We start from the raw sequence: 17,653 nt of genomic DNA on the forward strand, positions 1-17,653 counted from the left end.
GTTCTGGTTTCAAGCGGTCTACCTGCTGGCGTTGGGTTCTGGTTTCAAGCGGTCTACCTGCTGGCGTTGGGTTCTGGTTTCAAGCGGTCTACCTGTGGGAAAGTGTTCATCTTCCCTTCCTCATAGTTACACACACTCCTTGCAGCCACATTCCACAGGTTTCTCCACATCCTGCGTAAACGAGGTGCCGTCGTCGCATTCGAAGGTGATCCGCCGCCGCCGGACCCTCAGAGGGGCGCAGCAGGAAACGGCGGTGGCTCCCCGCTCGGCTTCAGCCCGACAGTGACCCCGACAGTCGACCCAGGAGAACGGTTTTGATGTCTGGCAGAGAATGGAGCCGCGCTGCAGCCGGTGGTAGTCTCTGACCGGCTCACCTCGACATGGGGTCTCTGCAGGCGGCAGCACAGCGTCACGGTTAGGAAATGCTTTGAAAAACCGGATGGAGAAGAGTAACTTTAAAAAAAAAAAGACCTTTCAGGAGTGATTTTACTATGCTGTACTTTTTACTCTTACTTGAGTATTATGTCTGGATTTTCTACCCACTGACTGAAAAACTGTAAATGACTGTAAATAAACATGTTTTAACCAAAAATTCACCAGACAGACACACAGCTGCAGTTTTTTTTTCTTTTGAAAGAATCTGATTTAAAAACAATTTTCTTTTGCCTAAGTTTGATATTTTATGCTACTCAAAGCAATCTAGTTGAGGACCAGCTTCTGTACTATTTTTAATATTGCATTGACTAAAAAGTGTTAGTTCGCTGGCAGATTTTTTCACTTATAACGACATTTTCCCACATCGCACGTGAATAAATCTGCCAGTGGAAGTTGTATTTTTGTCTTGTTTTGTCTACTATTTTAAAACAAATGTGCATTTCAGTGCATGGAGGAAAATTATAGATCAGTTTGGATGAGGAGTTAAAAAGAATCCTCTAATATAGACCAACATTGGTTCTGATCCGCGTGTTATTTTCACCTGTAGCGCAGATCTCTCCAGTGTATCCCTGCTCGCACACACAGCTCTCTCCGTCCTCCGTCTTTTGACAGCGGCCGTGAAGACACTGCAGCCTGTGACACGAGCCGGCGGGCTCCTCCTGCAGGTTACACAGCGCTCCTCTGAATCCCTTCTCACACTCACAGCGGTAGGTCTGAGCATCCAGCACCATGCAGGCGCCCTTCACACACCTGGAAGAGGGAGATCAGTGCAGGATTCTCTTTTAAAACTGATCAACATCAATAACACACTGATGTGACATGATGAGTATATGGACATCTGAAAAAAAAAAAAAAGATCTGAAATTAGGGCTGCAACCAATCGATTATTTAGTAATCTGACAATTAATCAATTAAACTGATAAAAATGTGCGATATTGTATAAAATATTGTATTTTATACAATATTAGAGTAAATGCAAACAAAAATAATTCAATTCCCTTTTTAAATGAGAAAATAAACATTTAATTTTCTAAAATGTAATAAAATAGTATTCCTCTACTGAACGCTTTGTAACAAATGAGAAAAGCTCAGCCCTTAGCCTCAACACATTGTACGGCTGCTCAGGTTATTATTTGGATAAACTGATCAAAATCTGCGTAGCAGAAAGTGAATCAAAGGAGACTTTTTCTTTGTTTGTTTTTTTAACAGATTTGAACCACATAAATCTAAAACTATGCCACTTGAGGAACTTTGGGTAGAACAAGTTTACAGTTAAAGTTTTGTTTTTTTGTCTTTAATCCAGAATGTATTTATATTTTGTTCAGTTTTGACTTGATTCCTGCTCTGCTTGTGTTGTTTTTTCAGCAAATGGCCTTTTTTGTGTCTGCATACACCACTTAATCAATTACTAAATTAGTTGAGGATTATTTGAGCCCTATCGGAAATACATTCTAGTGCCTTACTTGTTTCCCTCACAGGGGTTGATACCATTCGCCATGGTGACGACGTCGCCTCCACTGAGGCCTACAGTGATTGGCTGGTCACAGTGTTGACCTGTCCAACCTGGCTGGCAGTGGCACTGGGGGCCCTGTGAGAAAAGACAAATTCACTTCATCAATCATCTGGAAAACAAAGCTTCACTTTAAAATCGGGCTGCGCAATAAATCAACAATATACTGTCTATGTATGTGATCAATGTCAACCGAAAATACATCTGATAGAAAACTCATTCATTCATCTAAACTTTGATCCAGAACCACAAAGCATTCTGGGAGATGTAAGCAGAGGAAAGACTTTAGCTGCTCAATCTCTCATAGTTAGCTAAGCAAAGTTGGTGGGATCATCACTGCATGATGTGGACCATCATTTTCCCATGTGCTAAAAGAAATACTTCCAAGGGGGGTGTTTTAATTTATTTTTTCTGTTTGTGCGTCATTGTAATCGTAAAAACAGTACAAAATGTAAAGAAAATGAGAAGTAAAGATAAAATTGGGATATAGTCTTGTGCAGTCCCACAAAACCTTTACCTAATCTCATAAAAGACGTGATTATTGTAAAAATAAAGGTCATTTCTTTGGTCCATGATGATTCCATCATTCAACACTTTGTAGATGTACATTTTAAGAATAATCCAGAAGTATTTCTTCATCGCATGAGCAAAGGAGCCAACGGTACAGATCGGGCTTCCGGAACAAACTACACAGTGACAGCGACTAGCTCACTCACTCTTTGGTTGCCTAGCAACTCACTGATTCTTTGGTCACCTAGCAACAACCTGTTGAGAAACTTCCACAGCTGCAGTTTAAGTTTCGCCTCAGGGTCTCATAACTGCTTAAAAATAAAAACGACAGCGTGGAGTGAAAACTGTGGATGAAACAGGAAAGGTCACACCACCAGGTGGGCAGCATTTGAAATATTTAAAACAAAAAAATAATCAATAATTATCTATTAACTGATATGAAACCCTTACATCATGATTTGTGTTGCAGACATTTTATGTTGAATTTTTGTAAATCTTATGTTCTATCAGGTTAGTTTTTGCTTGGGCAGATAGAATATACTTACGCTATTGTAAAACTAAAATCTGTAATTAATTTTTATATTTGGAATTGTTCAGATTACTTTGGTAACTTTTAGACACTCCCATTAATTTATGTGATTACAGTCACTGGAGGGCGTGGTGGAGGTTCTTTTGTTTGGCAAATATCTGGTGTGATGATGGGAGGTTTGTGTAAAATTATATTTTTAACCACTTTTTGAACTTGACACATCAGATTAGGTTAACTTTCATTTTCAGATAAATTGTAAGAGATTTTTAGTTATCGTTTTATCTATATCTTTTTCAAACCATCAAGTCAGAAGTGTGTGTGAGAACCAAACCACCCCCTGCCACCTACGGCCTTTTTTGGAACTTTTTGATTTAGGAACTTTGAATTCTGGTTTAGCACGTTTATGAGGAATACCGTCGCAGCTCTGTGTGTTGCTACCTGCGCACTGTTGGGTTGGCATATGCCATGCAGGCAGTAAAGTTTGCGGCAGGGTTGGCAGCCCGGTACAACCCCCGGCTTCATTTGGCTCCGGGTAAAGTCCTGCAGCTCATGGTTTATGTAGAGGTTCCTGATGCAGCCGTGGAAACTGGACGTGTTGAGACTCTGAGAGGAGAGGCCTCGAGAAGTCGGTATAACCTCCTCAGGCATACCTGGCCAGACAAACCACAGCAGCTCTACATGTGGACCTGCACTGGCTTCAGCAGAGATATTTATGTCTGAGCTGAGGCATGAAGCCGCCCACCGCTCCTACCTCCCACGTAAAGAGGCGTCTCTCCAGTCAGCGGCTGGCCGCGGCCTTGGCTGTCCAGAGTCGTTGGCTCTCCTCCATCCACAGACAGGTTCACCATCTGATTAAAGGTCACCAGCTCAACCGTGTGGAAATTACCATCGTTTACCGTCTCAGAGCTGCAGAGAAAACCACACATTTCTTTTTCCCCAATGTAAAACATGATAATCAAAATGATAATCATGCAAATGGTAAAGACATGTAGCTAACAGGAAAATTTCAGACCTATCGTTATGATTCTTGTGGTTAATGTCACTTTTCTATAAATATATAGAATCTGTAAATAAGTGGGAACAGACCAGGCCTGTCTGGATAACAGATTTTGCTTGAGCATAAATTGTCCCAGTAGTTATTGCGATAAACGATAATATTGTTGCTTTGAGACCATTTTCAAGTAATACTGTATAACGGAAATAATGGCATAACCATGCAAAAACACATTCTGAAAGCTCAGTAAACTTTAAATTCTATCTGACATTTAACACTGGAACTGGACGACATTTTAAATATCCAAAATAAATAAGCAAAACAACAGAAACAACAAATAATATTCTGAAGTCTTTAAACAAAATTGTCCTTCTAGAAAAGGGCTATTTGAGACCAAAACACCAGACTGAAAACTTCTATCTTTCAGTTTATGCCAGAAAGAGAGAGAGAAAAAGAAGATCAATATTGCAAATTAAAATTATTGAGTTAATTTTAATTTATTATGCGATTGATTTACTGCTTATAGCGGCAGATAGTGACAGTACTTCAGTTATTATTATTAGATTTGAATTTCTTCAATATTTCTGTAAAAACTTCTATATGGTAAAACTGTTTTAGAATTAAAAGACAGAATAATGTCAATAAGGATCTGGAACAAGCTTAAAGTCTAAGGGATGTTAAAGGGGCACCATTATGTATTTTCCAGGCACCTAGTGCCATTTTCTTTTCAACTATATTGTTCTATATTGTTAAGAAAATGCTGTATATATCAAACATTAAAATAAATTTGACTGTGATAATGAAAGTGGGCCTCTGTCTCTTTAAGAAGCTCCTGCTCTTTCCAACACTTCAGGAAGTGATCACAACATCGCTCCTCTATTAACCCTTTAATTGCATGAAAGAATGAAAGCAACACTCCAGTTTTGTTTTGATGAGGAAATAACATTAAACATGATTTAAAACCCAAAACGTCGATTTTACATAATACTCCCCCTTTAAGCAATTTGGTTTGCCACCACACTAATTGACTGTTTCAACTAATCCTTACATGTTTTTTAATTAATTATTTGGTAAGTTCCTGCTCAATAACTCATTGGTCATTGTAAAAATGTTTCCTTAGAGACAGGTACAGTGTTAAACATCCCTACCGCTTTTGGCCTCGTCAGTGTGACCAGAAATATTCTGCTTGTACTTTACTGAAAAATAAAGGAGTCCCGGTGTTTGCTCTTCACAATAAAAATCTGGCACAGTCAGAAATTAAGCTGACCTTAAACAGTGAAAATCCTCACAATTATGCAATATTGGGAAAAGACAATATTTTTATGAGTTTGATGAAAGCGGAAATGAGCTACAAAGTCAAAGAAAAAAGCCTTTGCTATTGGAACAAGAAGTTCACAACCAAGTTCAGGTTATGCAAAATTCAATTTCTCACACCTCTATAGAAGGAGGATCAGACAAAGACATTCCTGGCTAAAAGACGAAGAACTCTCGGGAGAGAACAGAAACAAACGTGGTGATATTAGCATCATTCAGTGGAGATGTTCCTCTATAATTGGATGATCCTAAAAGAAAAACCTTTCCAAAAGGACAAGAAAACACGATTGTGAATGTCCTCAAATGATCTGAAAGCGCAATTAGTGAAGCAGATTTTATCCTTGACGCTGCTTTAATAGAATTTATTCTGTATCCTTAGTAAGATTATGAGTGTGAGAATGTGCCAGGTGGACGCGTCTCTTCCTCCTCGTCTGAACATTTAGGCTCTCCGCATCTGATTGAGTGGTCTCTTTATCTCAAGTGTCTTTGGCAGCATCTGCCATTTTATTCAGATGACAAAGGCTGTGAGTTCATCTGCTCCTCCCCAAGGAACACAGGCTCTAAGCTACAATATATAGATCATGAATCAACACAAACTGAACTGCTAAAAACTGAGATGATGCTTAAATCTCCATATTAATCCTCTAAATGGGCCCAAAATATAACATTTAGCTTTCTTACAATGAGGACATTATCACCAATGTCCTGATTGAAGGTAAATATGCTTAAAGACAATCTAATCTGCTGTTAAAGGTGACCTTGAACAGGTCATAGGTCTATGGGTTACACAAAACATGTTCATTACATCTTTTACACAAAATCACTCTTAGATAATGAGATTTTAGTCTGCTCAGTTCTGCCAATTTTGAGGTGTTTTAGAGCGTCTTGTCACTCTAAATACAAATAACCTGCTGCTGGCCACCCCACCTAACTCTGCATTTACCCTCACACATGAAAATGTCTGTAAAAAGATTATACAACCGTATGTCTTTGAAAAGCAAAAGTGGAGCCTCCTGCACAATATACAAGAGTGCAGCAGTGGTTTCTGGATGGTAAATCAACAACAAAGCACTTGTCTTTTCTAGCAGCCATTGTACAGTGCATACATTGGCAAAACTAGCTGATCAAACATGCTGGAATTCAGCTAGGGTTGCTAGGTAACGGGAGGTTTTTAAAAGGGCTCATTTTCCAGATACCAAAAAACATAAATTTATTGCCAAAAAGTGTCTGGGCTGTTTTTAAAAGCAGCTGTGACCCAAATGGAAGTATGAAAACAACCAAAATGTGAATTTTGGATAAAAGTCCTCTTTAAGGTTAAACTCCACGACTGTCCAGTCCTCCCAATGCAGCATTTGGCAGGCCACCCACATGTATTTGGTGACTTCTTTATACATAAGGAAGGTCTTATTTAGATGTGTTTAGCTAAGGTGATATCTATAAGAGACTGCTGGAGAATTTCTTCTCACTTATAATATATTCACTGATTTACAGCAGTACTGTCCTTTAACAAGTGTTATCATTGTCCCTTCCTGATGCTATCAGTGTCTCTTGTGTTGTTCTATATATTCAAGTGGAACTTTTGATAAATATATATGCCTTATATCAGGGGTGCCCAAGCCTTTTGGTAGGTAAAGGTAAGGCTGAAAGGGCCACAAACATTTTAGTATTTTTGTTTTTAATCATAATTACAAAAACTATCTTATGCTTTCATTTTTACCTGAAACTAAAAATGATGGCAGTCACATTTCTCCAGGCAAAAGACTGATAACACAAAAAATGTTTTGCAGGTTTGCCAGATTTAAGAAAAAATAAACAACTGTATCCTAATTTTTTCAGGTTAATCATATTTTTCTTTTCTTTTTTTTGTTTGTCTTTTTGGCAACAGGTGCAGTATATAGCTCACTTTTGCTTTATTTTGAATAGTTAATTAAAATGGGATGCCCAACACTGCATTTTGGTAAAAACGGTTGTTTTTACAAATAAATTAAATCAAATTAAAAGCAAAAAAACTTGTGTTGCACCTTACATTTTCCATTTTAGTATCTCAAATTCTGTCTTTTTTTGAAAGGCTGCACCTTAACATTGTTTTTAATTCTGTATTCACTTCATGAACTGGCGAGTCAAATTTATGCTGTTCTCGAGTTCAGATCAAGGGCCACCCAAACTCGTTTCCGAGCCACATTTTGGACTCCCTGCCTCATATGGATGGTCAATCAGAGTTGGATTATTGTATTTATCTGTCTGTGTGTTACTTGTACCTACCTGTAAATAGCGGTGGCAGGCTGGTTCCCAGGGTCATAGGTGACCCTTACATGACCCTGATGGAGCTCTACAGCGATCGGCTCATGATCTCCATTGTACAGCAAGATGCCATTATCTTCCGCAGTTGACACCTGAAGCAGAAAAGAAGAGAGACGCACCAAAATGTCCATGTGATAGAATGTAAGATGCTAAATATCTGAAGCGCTGTGTTTCCTGACATTGCAGGCCCTACCTGCAACGTGATGTTGGACTGAGGCCAGTTTTTCACATCCTGAAGTTCGACGTAAGAATCTTTGTCCACAAAGTTGACGCTAACCAGCTTCTCGCAACTCTGGCCCTCAAAGCCGGGCGGACACTGACAGATTGCGGTCCCCAACTTGTCGTTACAGGGAGCGCCATTCTGACACTTGGCCATCTGGCAGGGTGTCTGCTGAAGATCTGTCACCTCACAAAACTCGCCACTGAGGAGCCAAAATACATCAGAAAGATATTTGTTGCAACAAGAAAATGTAGTTGGAAAATTAGAAATGTACTTATCATTAATAAAAAAAAGCATAAGGGGTTGTGTCACTATTGCTCATAACTGTTGTTTTATAAGCTTGTACTCATATCAAGAAATGCTTATTTTGTTATCCAATGCAGACAAAAACCTGAGTTTGACTGAAGGGAAATCTGCGATAATAGTCTTTTAGTATCCAATAATATTGAAAAATGTAATAATACCAATATGACTTTTACTCATAGTTTATTAGATGATGGTACTAATGTGTGTAATAATACATTTATACTCCTACCCAGTCTTCTGAACATGTAAATATAGTTTACTCTTCTCCTTTTGCATGCTTTTGTTTAAAATTTATTTTCTTTGTATATAACTTTGTTTATTCTTTTATTACACAATGTTCCAACTTAAAGTGTTACTGTTTTTATGCTTTGGGTTCATCGAAAGCCTTGACTCCAAATAAGATAATAAATAGGTTGTGTAGCTACTGGAAAAATAACTATATTGTGTATCAGTTGACGCTCTGACAAATTAAATAAATGTTCATTAGAATTTGAGGTTTATTGATCTTTGAGAATTTGTTCTTACATTATTTTTCTATTACCATTATATGATTTCAAAATAGTCTGAAAATAACAATATTATCATTTATTGCAACTTCAGGGATAATTTATTGCCCAGCAAAATTTGTTATTGTTACTGTTAGCTAGTTTGCAATGAACGTCTCCAGATGGGACTTTAATAACATAAATCAATTTAAAAGACTATAAAACAAAGATAAAATGTCATACAAAACATAAATCCTAAAATTGACTGTAATCATGAATACCATATTTATTTGGAAGATGTCCATACATAATTTAAAAACAAAACAAACTAACGTTTCCTTGGAATATAACTGGCTGAGCTTTCATGAGTTTCCCATCTCCCAGTGCTCCCAGTACCTGAATCCCTGCGGGCAGACGCAGCTGTAACCGTCCAGATGGTCGATGCACTGAGCTGAGTTCTGACAGCGGTGATCCGCGCACTCGTTGTAGTCGATGCCGCAGTCTGGTCCCACCCAGCCGGGGATACACACACACCTGGAGAAAAAAAACACACAGTCGTGTTTTTGTGTCTTGTGGGAACTCCATATTGACTTCACTGATTTTCTACAGTTTAAAAAAATTAAGACATTTTGAGATTAATCTCAAAATAAATTTTTCTAAAACATTTGGGACTTTTTAAACTCAGAAATTTCTGAAATTTTCTGACTTTCTAGAATATTTCTGAATTTAATCTCAAAATGTTTTGGTGGAGGTTCATTTTTTGCCATCTACAGAGGCCCTAATACGCTGTTGCATCTTTGCACATTTTTTTCAGTTTGAAAAGATGTTCCATATTTTTTACAGCGCGTGGTTAGAACCCTAGCGCTGTAAAAAATATGGAACATCTTTCACAAACCTATCCATCACAAACCTAACCCCAACCCAAAAACAGCATTTCAGTCATGGGAATCAAGAAAATATCCCCACAAGGAGCAATGGTCCCCACAACCCCACATTGTAGAGAGAAACAGGTCCCCACAAGCATATAAAAACCTGGTTTACACACACGCGCATACACACACACATATAGATGCACCATAATCACATACTTGACACCTGGTTCATCATTTTAGGAAGTCAACACAAAATTCAGCAAAGGTTATGGGGGAATCTCAAACTATGCTGAGTTTGGCAATGATAAAAAGAGATGTGCATGTGTGCGTGCGTGCGTGCGTTTGTTTGTATCACCTTGTGGGGACCATTATCCTGACACATACTACATTGTGGGGACCCACTGCTCCTTTGGGGACTGAAGTCTGGTCCCCACAAGGGGAAACACTGTTTTTGGGTCAGGGGTTAGATTTAGGACTAAGGCGTGAATTGAGTTTAGGTTAGGATTAGGATTAGGTATGTGATGGTTAGTTAGGCTGTAGAAAATGAATGGAAGTCAATGTAAAGTTCCCACAAGACATAAAAACACGACTGTGTGTGTGCAGTTGTGTTTTTTACCTGGGGCCTGTAGGACTGCTGATGCAGGTGGACTGATGCTGACAAGGATTTCTACCTGGAGAACAAACATCATCCTCCTCTTCACAAAGCAGACCTTGGAACAAGAAGCGACAAACAAGGATCAACTAAAAAACAGAGTGCAGATCTTTTTTTCAGACATCCAGATTACTTTCCCTGACTAGTTGATTCGAAAGGAAGTACGGCGTACCTCTGTAGTTAGGAGGACACAAGCAGGTGTAGTTGCCGACTCCATCGACACAGGTGGCGCCATTGTCACATCCGTGATCTTCGCAGTCGTCCACGTTGACCTCACAAAATGTGCCATGGAAACCAAATGCACACGCGCAGCTAAGAGGGTAAAAACAAACAAATACAAGTTAAAAATAACTTGCACAAAAATAAAAAAAAAAATACTCATCTGGTTGGGCAGTGCATGCCTCCTCTGACCCTTAAAAAATATTTCTCACCATTATCATAAATGTCATTAAATAAGCAAATAGGCAAAAGTTTTAAATTGTACTTATTTTACGAAACAGATGCTTTATGATATCTACAGTAACTGGACATAATTATTATAAAGTTTTATGGTTCTCAAGTAGTGCTTAAAATGCAAAATCACAAAAATACATAGTGAATACAGATGGCTGAGTAAAAAACAGATTGCTGACTAGAAAGGAAGATTTTTGCAAGAAAATTAAGCAGCTGAACATTTTTTAGATAAGGAAATTCGCCATAACTATGGCGAATTTCGCCATAACTATATATATATANTATATATAGTGGCTTTGGTGGATTTGTTGCTAACCACAATGATGCTACCTGAAGCCTCCTGTCTGCTCGTCTCTCAGGCAGCTTCCTCCATTGGTGCAGGGATTGCTGACACAAGCATCGACTGGAGTCTCGCAGTGTTTACCCTGTACGCCCGGCAAACACAGAAAGTATGAAAGATCAGCCCATCTGAAGAACAGGTTAGTAAGAAAGACAGGTATCCACTAAAAACAATATCCAAGACCTGTACAGGTCCAGGGGTGTCAAACTTGTTTTCATTTTGAGCCGTATTAACACCATTATTGTATTGATAAAACCCATTTACAAGTTGTTGAAATATTAATAAATAGCTGTCTCTACATCCAATCAGTACTTATTGAAATAAATAATATGGAACACCTTTTCAAACTGAAATAAATGTGCAAAGATGCAACAGCGTATTAGGGCCTCTGTAGATGGCGAAAAATGAATTTCCGCCAAAACATTTTGAGATTAAACTCAGAAATATTCTAGAAGCTCAGAAAATGTCAGAAATTTCTAGTTTAAAAAGTCACAAATGTTTTAGAAAAATTAATTTTGAGATTAATTAATTTTTTTTCAGCAAATATTTGACTTTTGAAGGTCAGAAATGTCTTTGTTTTTTTTTTTATTCTGGTTTTCAAACTATTACATTTCTGAGTTTTTGGACAGATATTTACTCCTTCTCTTCTAACTACAATTCTACTTTGTCATAAAAAGTAGCTTTAATTTCACTGATTTATAATTTTTTTTTAAACACCAGGGTTTTTTAAAGGCCTTTTTACGCCCCCCTCAGAGTCAACAGGGCCACATAAACAGCTACGGCAGGCCAGATTTGGCCCCCGGACCTCAAGTTTGATATATGCTCTAAAGTTTACACTTATTGTCATGAAATTAAAGTCAGATTCCTTGTTTGTGAACAATCTTCACCAAAACAACTGATTCTGACAGTCAGGAAACATGCACATGCAAGATGGCGGACGTTGGGTTGATTATATCCCTTTACGTTTTGATTCATACCGTAAAACCCGACTTGCAGGCGCAGGTGTACTGCTGGGATTGGTGGATTTGGCAGGTTCCCTGGTTCTGGCAAGGGGAGGAAACGCATGGAGTGCATTTGGCCTGAACAGAAATGTCCACTGGACCTGATTACACACACACACACACATATACACACAGAGGCAGAATTTGGTTTGCTAGCATAGCACCTTTCAAGGCACTCAAGTGGCATTACAATACGAGAAACATAACAACCTCTCCAAAGAAAATTGTGCATCAAAATATGCAGACCTATCATTGTTCAGTTAATCAGACGTTTTATTTTTTGATATGCAAATCTTGCTGAAATTATTATTTTAGCATAACAAGAACCCTATAATTTGGATTCTTGTTGTTTCTCTGGTATATTATTTAAATTTATAAAGTGATTTCCCCCCTCTTTCCACATGTGATTGCTCTCCTCCTCCTTATTTTTGTTTTTCTGGTTTTGGCTCAGAGGCAACCCTCATCTGACGAGTGCCTGAAACTGACAGACGGCGCAATCACTTCATAGCTCTGCTGCTTGTGGATCTGAGGAACACGTCAGTCACAGGAAGAAGTGACTGGCAGGTATGCAATATAGGCTAATGGAGGAAAAACAGAATACAAATGCTTCCTGTAAGCCGATGTGTGGTTGAGGTGGACAGATGACAGACTGATCCTTTGAAACGTACAAAAATCATAAAACACAAACAATGGCATAGATGGAAAATAGTGGAGGCAGGACAACCTGAATCTCATGATTATAATGCTAAGGATGAAATTTATTAGAGTGATAATTAGTCATTTAGTAATGTTATGATTCGCTTTGTTGTTGTTTACAATAATTTGACAAATTAAATTGCTGCTTGACTGCAAATTACCAAAGGCAGCAACGTTTCCAGCTGTGTTTGAAACTCTGAAGAAGTTGAGACCACTAGAGGGCGCTGTGACTGATGAACAGTGGAAAGCCACTGGCATAAACGTGGCCACATATGAAAAGAAAAGCGATTATGGTTAGAAAAGGCAGCATTACAAAAGAAAACTGAGAATAAATGACTTAATTATTTTTCTCTTTCTGTCAGCTGCTACCATTCGGGGGCGCCACAGCACAACAACTACTTCCCCCTCACTCTGTTTCAAGAACCCCGTCCAAATCGTTCTCCATTTTAGACTTTAAACTGACCTTCTGATAATCTAATTTATAATCCCATGTGTTTGGTCAATCCCAATGAAAATTTTAATATCTGCATGTTCCTCCACATCAGTCATATTTGTGTCACGTATTATCTCTGACTAGAGAAAAAAAAATGTAATTCCAATAATTTACTCTCCAAATGATCACAAATATAATGTAATGAATAAAAATACATTTAGTATTCTCAACAAAAACACAAAAATATGTAAAAATGACTCAAAGGGGGATTTTTAAATCCTGTACTTTAACTGCACATAAATATTAGCTATCCTGCTAACTAAGTAATGAATAAAAAAATGGCAATATACTTAAATGGAGTCCTGTAATTTGGTATGAATATTAGAGATTATATTTCAAGGTCATTTTAAAACATTTCAGAAGGGCATATTATGTAAAAAAAAACAAACAAAAAAAAAACAGATGGAAATAGATGGAAAAATAAAGAAATATTTTCTATGAAATATGTGATATTTGTTAAATTTGTTAATTCACTAATAATTTGTTTGTATACTAGAAAAAATGGCTAAACATAGAACAAGGTAAAACAGAAATAAATAAATTTACGAAAAGTCATATTTTGCTCTCCAGGTCCAAAAACTAAAGTGTTTAAAACTCAGAAATCAATCATGATGATGAGTCATCCTGAATTTAAAAATGACAAAAATAACCAGCCATTATGATTTTTCCTGCAGTTGAGCTGCTGTAAAATACCCTTTTTTTTCACTGCCATTTTCTTTGGTCAAATAGCCTGGATGCTGTGTTGAATGTTAAAACTTTTTACAGAACAAACACAAAAAGCTTTTTTTGAGAATAACACAGAGGCACAGAGGAACTATTCAAATCTAAGGCTAATTATTGAGCAGCTCATACATCATTTAGTTTCACGTTACTTAAAAAAAAGGTTGAATGTTGGATAAATTAAATAGCATAGCAGTGTTTCAATGTTTTAGGAGAAAAAATACAGCGTATGTATAGAAGGAACAAATAGCTTCTCAAAAGAGCTGGTTTTGTACGTAAAACCTCATTGCACTGCATGTTGTTTTAAATGTTTTATAAAAATAGCCTGCAGAGCAGTGCCGCAAAACATCCACCTCCAGTAAATTCTGGTTTAATGTGTCTACAGAGGCGATTTTCTGCAGATTTCTGTAAATTAGATCCGTCTGCACTGCAGTGTCTGGAGCTGCGAGTGTGTGGGAGTAGCAGCCACCAACTCCTCTACTGAGCCACACCAACTAAAAACATTTCATTAGATCGTTCATTAGGAGGCGTTTCCACATGCATGATAATTAGCTTAGAACGTTAAAAACCCACCAAAACTGGTCTAGGAAGTTAACCTTTGATTTGGTTCATCTGAACAAGAATGAGACTTGTAGGTGATGTGAATATGTTTAAAACAATACGTTAGGTCAAATAGTCCAAATCAAGCTGGAAGCAAATGCACAGAGGGAGGAAGATAAAAACAAATGTGTGGTATAAAATACACTGAGATGAGCAGAGGACCCAAAAATATAACTCAAGTAAAAGTAGCACTACTTCAACAAATGTTTACTCAAGTAAAAGTAAAAAGTGTTTGGTAAAAAGTCTACTGAAGTACTGCATAACATTTCAAATGATCAATCATTTAATTTTTAAAAATTACATAATCAGAAGGACCAAAATGTAAAGTTTGTTGAAACCTCTGAGCATTTTGGTATGCTAAGAACCAAAATGACAATAACTCATAACAAAAACTAACAAAATCATGCAAAAGAAAATTTTTCCAAATAAGTTTCATTCAATATAATATTTATGAAACTTTAACAAACACTGCAGGTGTGTCTCTGTGCCTGGTGAATTTTTGTTTTTCATTCAGTGAGTAGAGAATCCAAACATTTTATTCAAGTAAGAGTAGAGAAACTTCATAAAAAAATTACTCAAGTAAAAGTAAAAAGTACAGCGCAGTAAAAATACTCCTAAAAGTAAAAAATTTCAATCAAATTGTAACGAGTTCCTACCAAACTCTGAAAACATGTATTCAATCGCTCCTGGTTTAATTGCAGCCTTTACATGAATGCAGAGGCGCTTCCTGTTCGCTCACCCAGACACTGGAACTTGTCAGCAGGTGTGGTGAGCAGCAGCTTGCCCTCCAGGCCCCGTGGGCCGGCGCAGCGTGCGATGCCCGGCTCCTTATAGCCGCTCTTCACCCAGTCTGACAGCCAGAGCAGCCGGCAGTCACAGTACAGAGGGTTGGCTCCGATTGCTCTGAACAAACAGTAAGACAAGGAGGCATGATGAGACACTAATATGAGGAGGAGGTCAAAAAGGAAGCATGGTTTTCTTTGTCTGCACTGATATTAAGGTTAATTTAAGCTCCATCTGCACAGACAGACACAAAACAGATCTGCTGCGAACACTGAAGGAGCTAAGCATGCTCAAGCAGAACAGTGTGTAAACGGCCTCTTAAATCGAAAATGTAAGCTCCTGATTTTTGGCATTTAATTCCCCCATAGACTTTATTGTTGAAGTTCAATTTCTAACACTGATTTCACTGCAAAAAACACAAAATCTTACCACCCAATTTTGGTCTAGTTTCTAGAGAAGATTTCTCAATATTTTAAATAAGACAGACCAACTTAAAAGCAACTTTTGAGCGAAATATAGTCGCTTGTTTTAAGTAAATAATTCCTTAATATTGATGAAAATGTACTTGTTCCATTGGCAGATTATTTCACTTGTAATGTCGGAAAAATGTCTGAAGCGAAATAAGCTGCCAATGAAACAAACACTGAATAATTTACTTAAAACAAGTCTCGATGTCTTGCTTAAAAGTTACTTTTAAATCAGTTTTGCACCTTTTAAGGTTATTTCAACGTTTAAGAAAAGGTTGAAATGAGACATGTAACTTATTTTTGTACAGCTGGATGTAAATTCAGGCACTTACGTGATATACAAGATAAAACATAGATCCCCTTTTGTCTTTGCAGAGATATTGGTATTATACTCCATTGCAAACAAACTTACAAAAATAAATATTTAGCATTTTTACCAAGTTGTAATTATTGGAGCCTTTGGGTTTATTAGCTCAGTCTCAGCCGGCTTTCAAAAACCGCAATAACAAAAAAGTTCCTCATTCCTGATCTACAGAGACTGAGAAAGGACCAATAGTGAAAATCCTACTAGACATCTTTACAGGCGGCTCAACAACTGAATGCATGTGCAACATGTGCAGCACTTACAGGTGAGACAGGGAGGCCAGGTCACTGAAGATTCCCTGCTGCAGCTCAGAGATGTCGTTGCCATGGAGAGAGCTGGGAGACAGAAACAGTTATAGGCCAGAAAAGGTTCTGAGCATTGAAAGTGAACTCTCGCTGAGCACAACGACTGACGGGCAGGAAGTCTCACGCAGCACAAAAAACAAATGATAGCTTGGAATAAAGGAAAGGCGCTGCATACTGATGCTGCGTGAGTGAGTGTGTGTGTGTGTGTGTGTGTGTGTGTGTGTGTGTGTGTGTGTGTGTGTGTGTGTGTGTGTGTGTGTGTGTGTGTGTGCTCACAGCAGTCTTAGGGAGCGCAGGCCGGCCAGAGCTAGAGGAGGGATACATTGTAACGAGTTGTAGCTGAGGATCCTGAAAAAATGAAATTCAGAATTAAAAAAACTAAAGACACACATAAACACACAAGTCAACGCTGCAAAATGTAACTTTTATTAAAAAATATATTTTATTACACAGAATGAGACAATGAGACAGATGGTCTCTGGGGAAAACAATGTATATATATATAGCTCCTCTGCCTTCAGCCAGTGCTCAATAGAAACGACCAATCAGAGCTCACACTCTTCCCCCACCTCGTTACCATGGTAGTCTATTACAGCAGATAAACGGTTTTCTTGTAACGCTGAGTTGTTTCTCTGCCATTAGCACATTTAGCAGCACATTCATGAGGTTGATTGGCAGCGCTAAGTCCCTCCTTCTGGCTCTGATTGTCACAACATGGTGACAGATTCAACAATTATGTATAAAAAACATATTTTTCATAAAAGTTGCAAAGCATGGGTACAAACAGGTCTCTGTAATGGACAGTGTACCTAACCCAGGGGTGTTCAAAGTGCGGCCCGGGGGCCATTTGTGGCCCATGAACTGATTGTGGCCCTCTGACATGATTCACCTTTGACCCGTCCAGCAGAAGTGGTTGATGCAGATGACTGTTTGTTTTCAATCAGGCTAAAACTATTAACGACATCATTTTCCTACAATGGAAACTGTTAAGTGCAACATAAAGTATTAATCTTTTTATATAAATGCTTTTATCAGCAGAACCACATTCATGCAGAAACTTTTACTGAAAAGTCGACTTTGCGTCACCAAAATCAGCTTTTATTTAATTTACTAAATTTGGCTAAACATAGCAAATGTTTTAAAAGAAAGAGACTCAAATCCTGTTCTTATAACTGAGAATAAATGTTGTTCAATCAAACCCAAAAGAATTTGATTAGTGTGTAGAATCCTTTCAGGTTTTGGATCTACAAATAAATTTAGAATACTTTATTTGCTTCATTTTAACTGCTTTTATTTTATTTTC

At 37.8% G+C, this 17,653-nt stretch overlaps 1 protein-coding gene and 1 long non-coding RNA gene across 6 annotated transcripts in view; one reads left to right on the forward strand and one right to left on the reverse strand.

The window, feature by feature from the left end:
• The window catches only part of LOC103470154 (slit homolog 1 protein-like), a 57,688-nt gene that overhangs the window by 1,050 nt on the left and 38,985 nt on the right, over nucleotides 1–17,653 (reverse strand). For 3 of the 5 annotated variants that reach the window (XM_008418344.2, XM_008418363.2, XM_008418354.2), the window contains 15 exons: nucleotides 16,627–16,698; nucleotides 16,309–16,380; nucleotides 15,171–15,334; nucleotides 11,899–12,023; nucleotides 10,912–11,006; nucleotides 10,301–10,440; nucleotides 10,093–10,186; nucleotides 9,001–9,138; nucleotides 7,787–8,015; nucleotides 7,555–7,685; nucleotides 3,736–3,890; nucleotides 3,423–3,634; nucleotides 1,899–2,023; nucleotides 977–1,185; nucleotides 7–389 (listed from right to left, as the gene is read on the reverse strand). In XM_008418344.2, coding sequence (XP_008416566.1) covers nucleotides 127–389; nucleotides 977–1,185; nucleotides 1,899–2,023; nucleotides 3,423–3,634; nucleotides 3,736–3,890; nucleotides 7,555–7,685; nucleotides 7,787–8,015; nucleotides 9,001–9,138; nucleotides 10,093–10,186; nucleotides 10,301–10,440; nucleotides 10,912–11,006; nucleotides 11,899–12,023; nucleotides 15,171–15,334; nucleotides 16,309–16,380; nucleotides 16,627–16,698 — 2,224 coding nt within the window. In that variant the 3' untranslated portion in view covers nucleotides 7–126. The other 2 variants (XR_001777106.1, XM_008418371.2) reach the window with 2 other exon arrangements.
• On the forward strand, nucleotides 2,794–8,035 carry LOC103470147 (uncharacterized). The gene is made up of 3 exons (XR_534458.1): nucleotides 2,794–2,832; nucleotides 7,780–7,837; nucleotides 7,944–8,035. It is a non-coding gene; the product is annotated as an uncharacterized LOC103470147 (long non-coding RNA).

This window comes from Poecilia reticulata, linkage group LG1 (assembly GCF_000633615.1).
Source record: "Poecilia reticulata strain Guanapo linkage group LG1, Guppy_female_1.0+MT, whole genome shotgun sequence".
Lineage (NCBI taxonomy): Eukaryota > Metazoa > Chordata > Actinopteri > Cyprinodontiformes > Poeciliidae > Poecilia > Poecilia reticulata.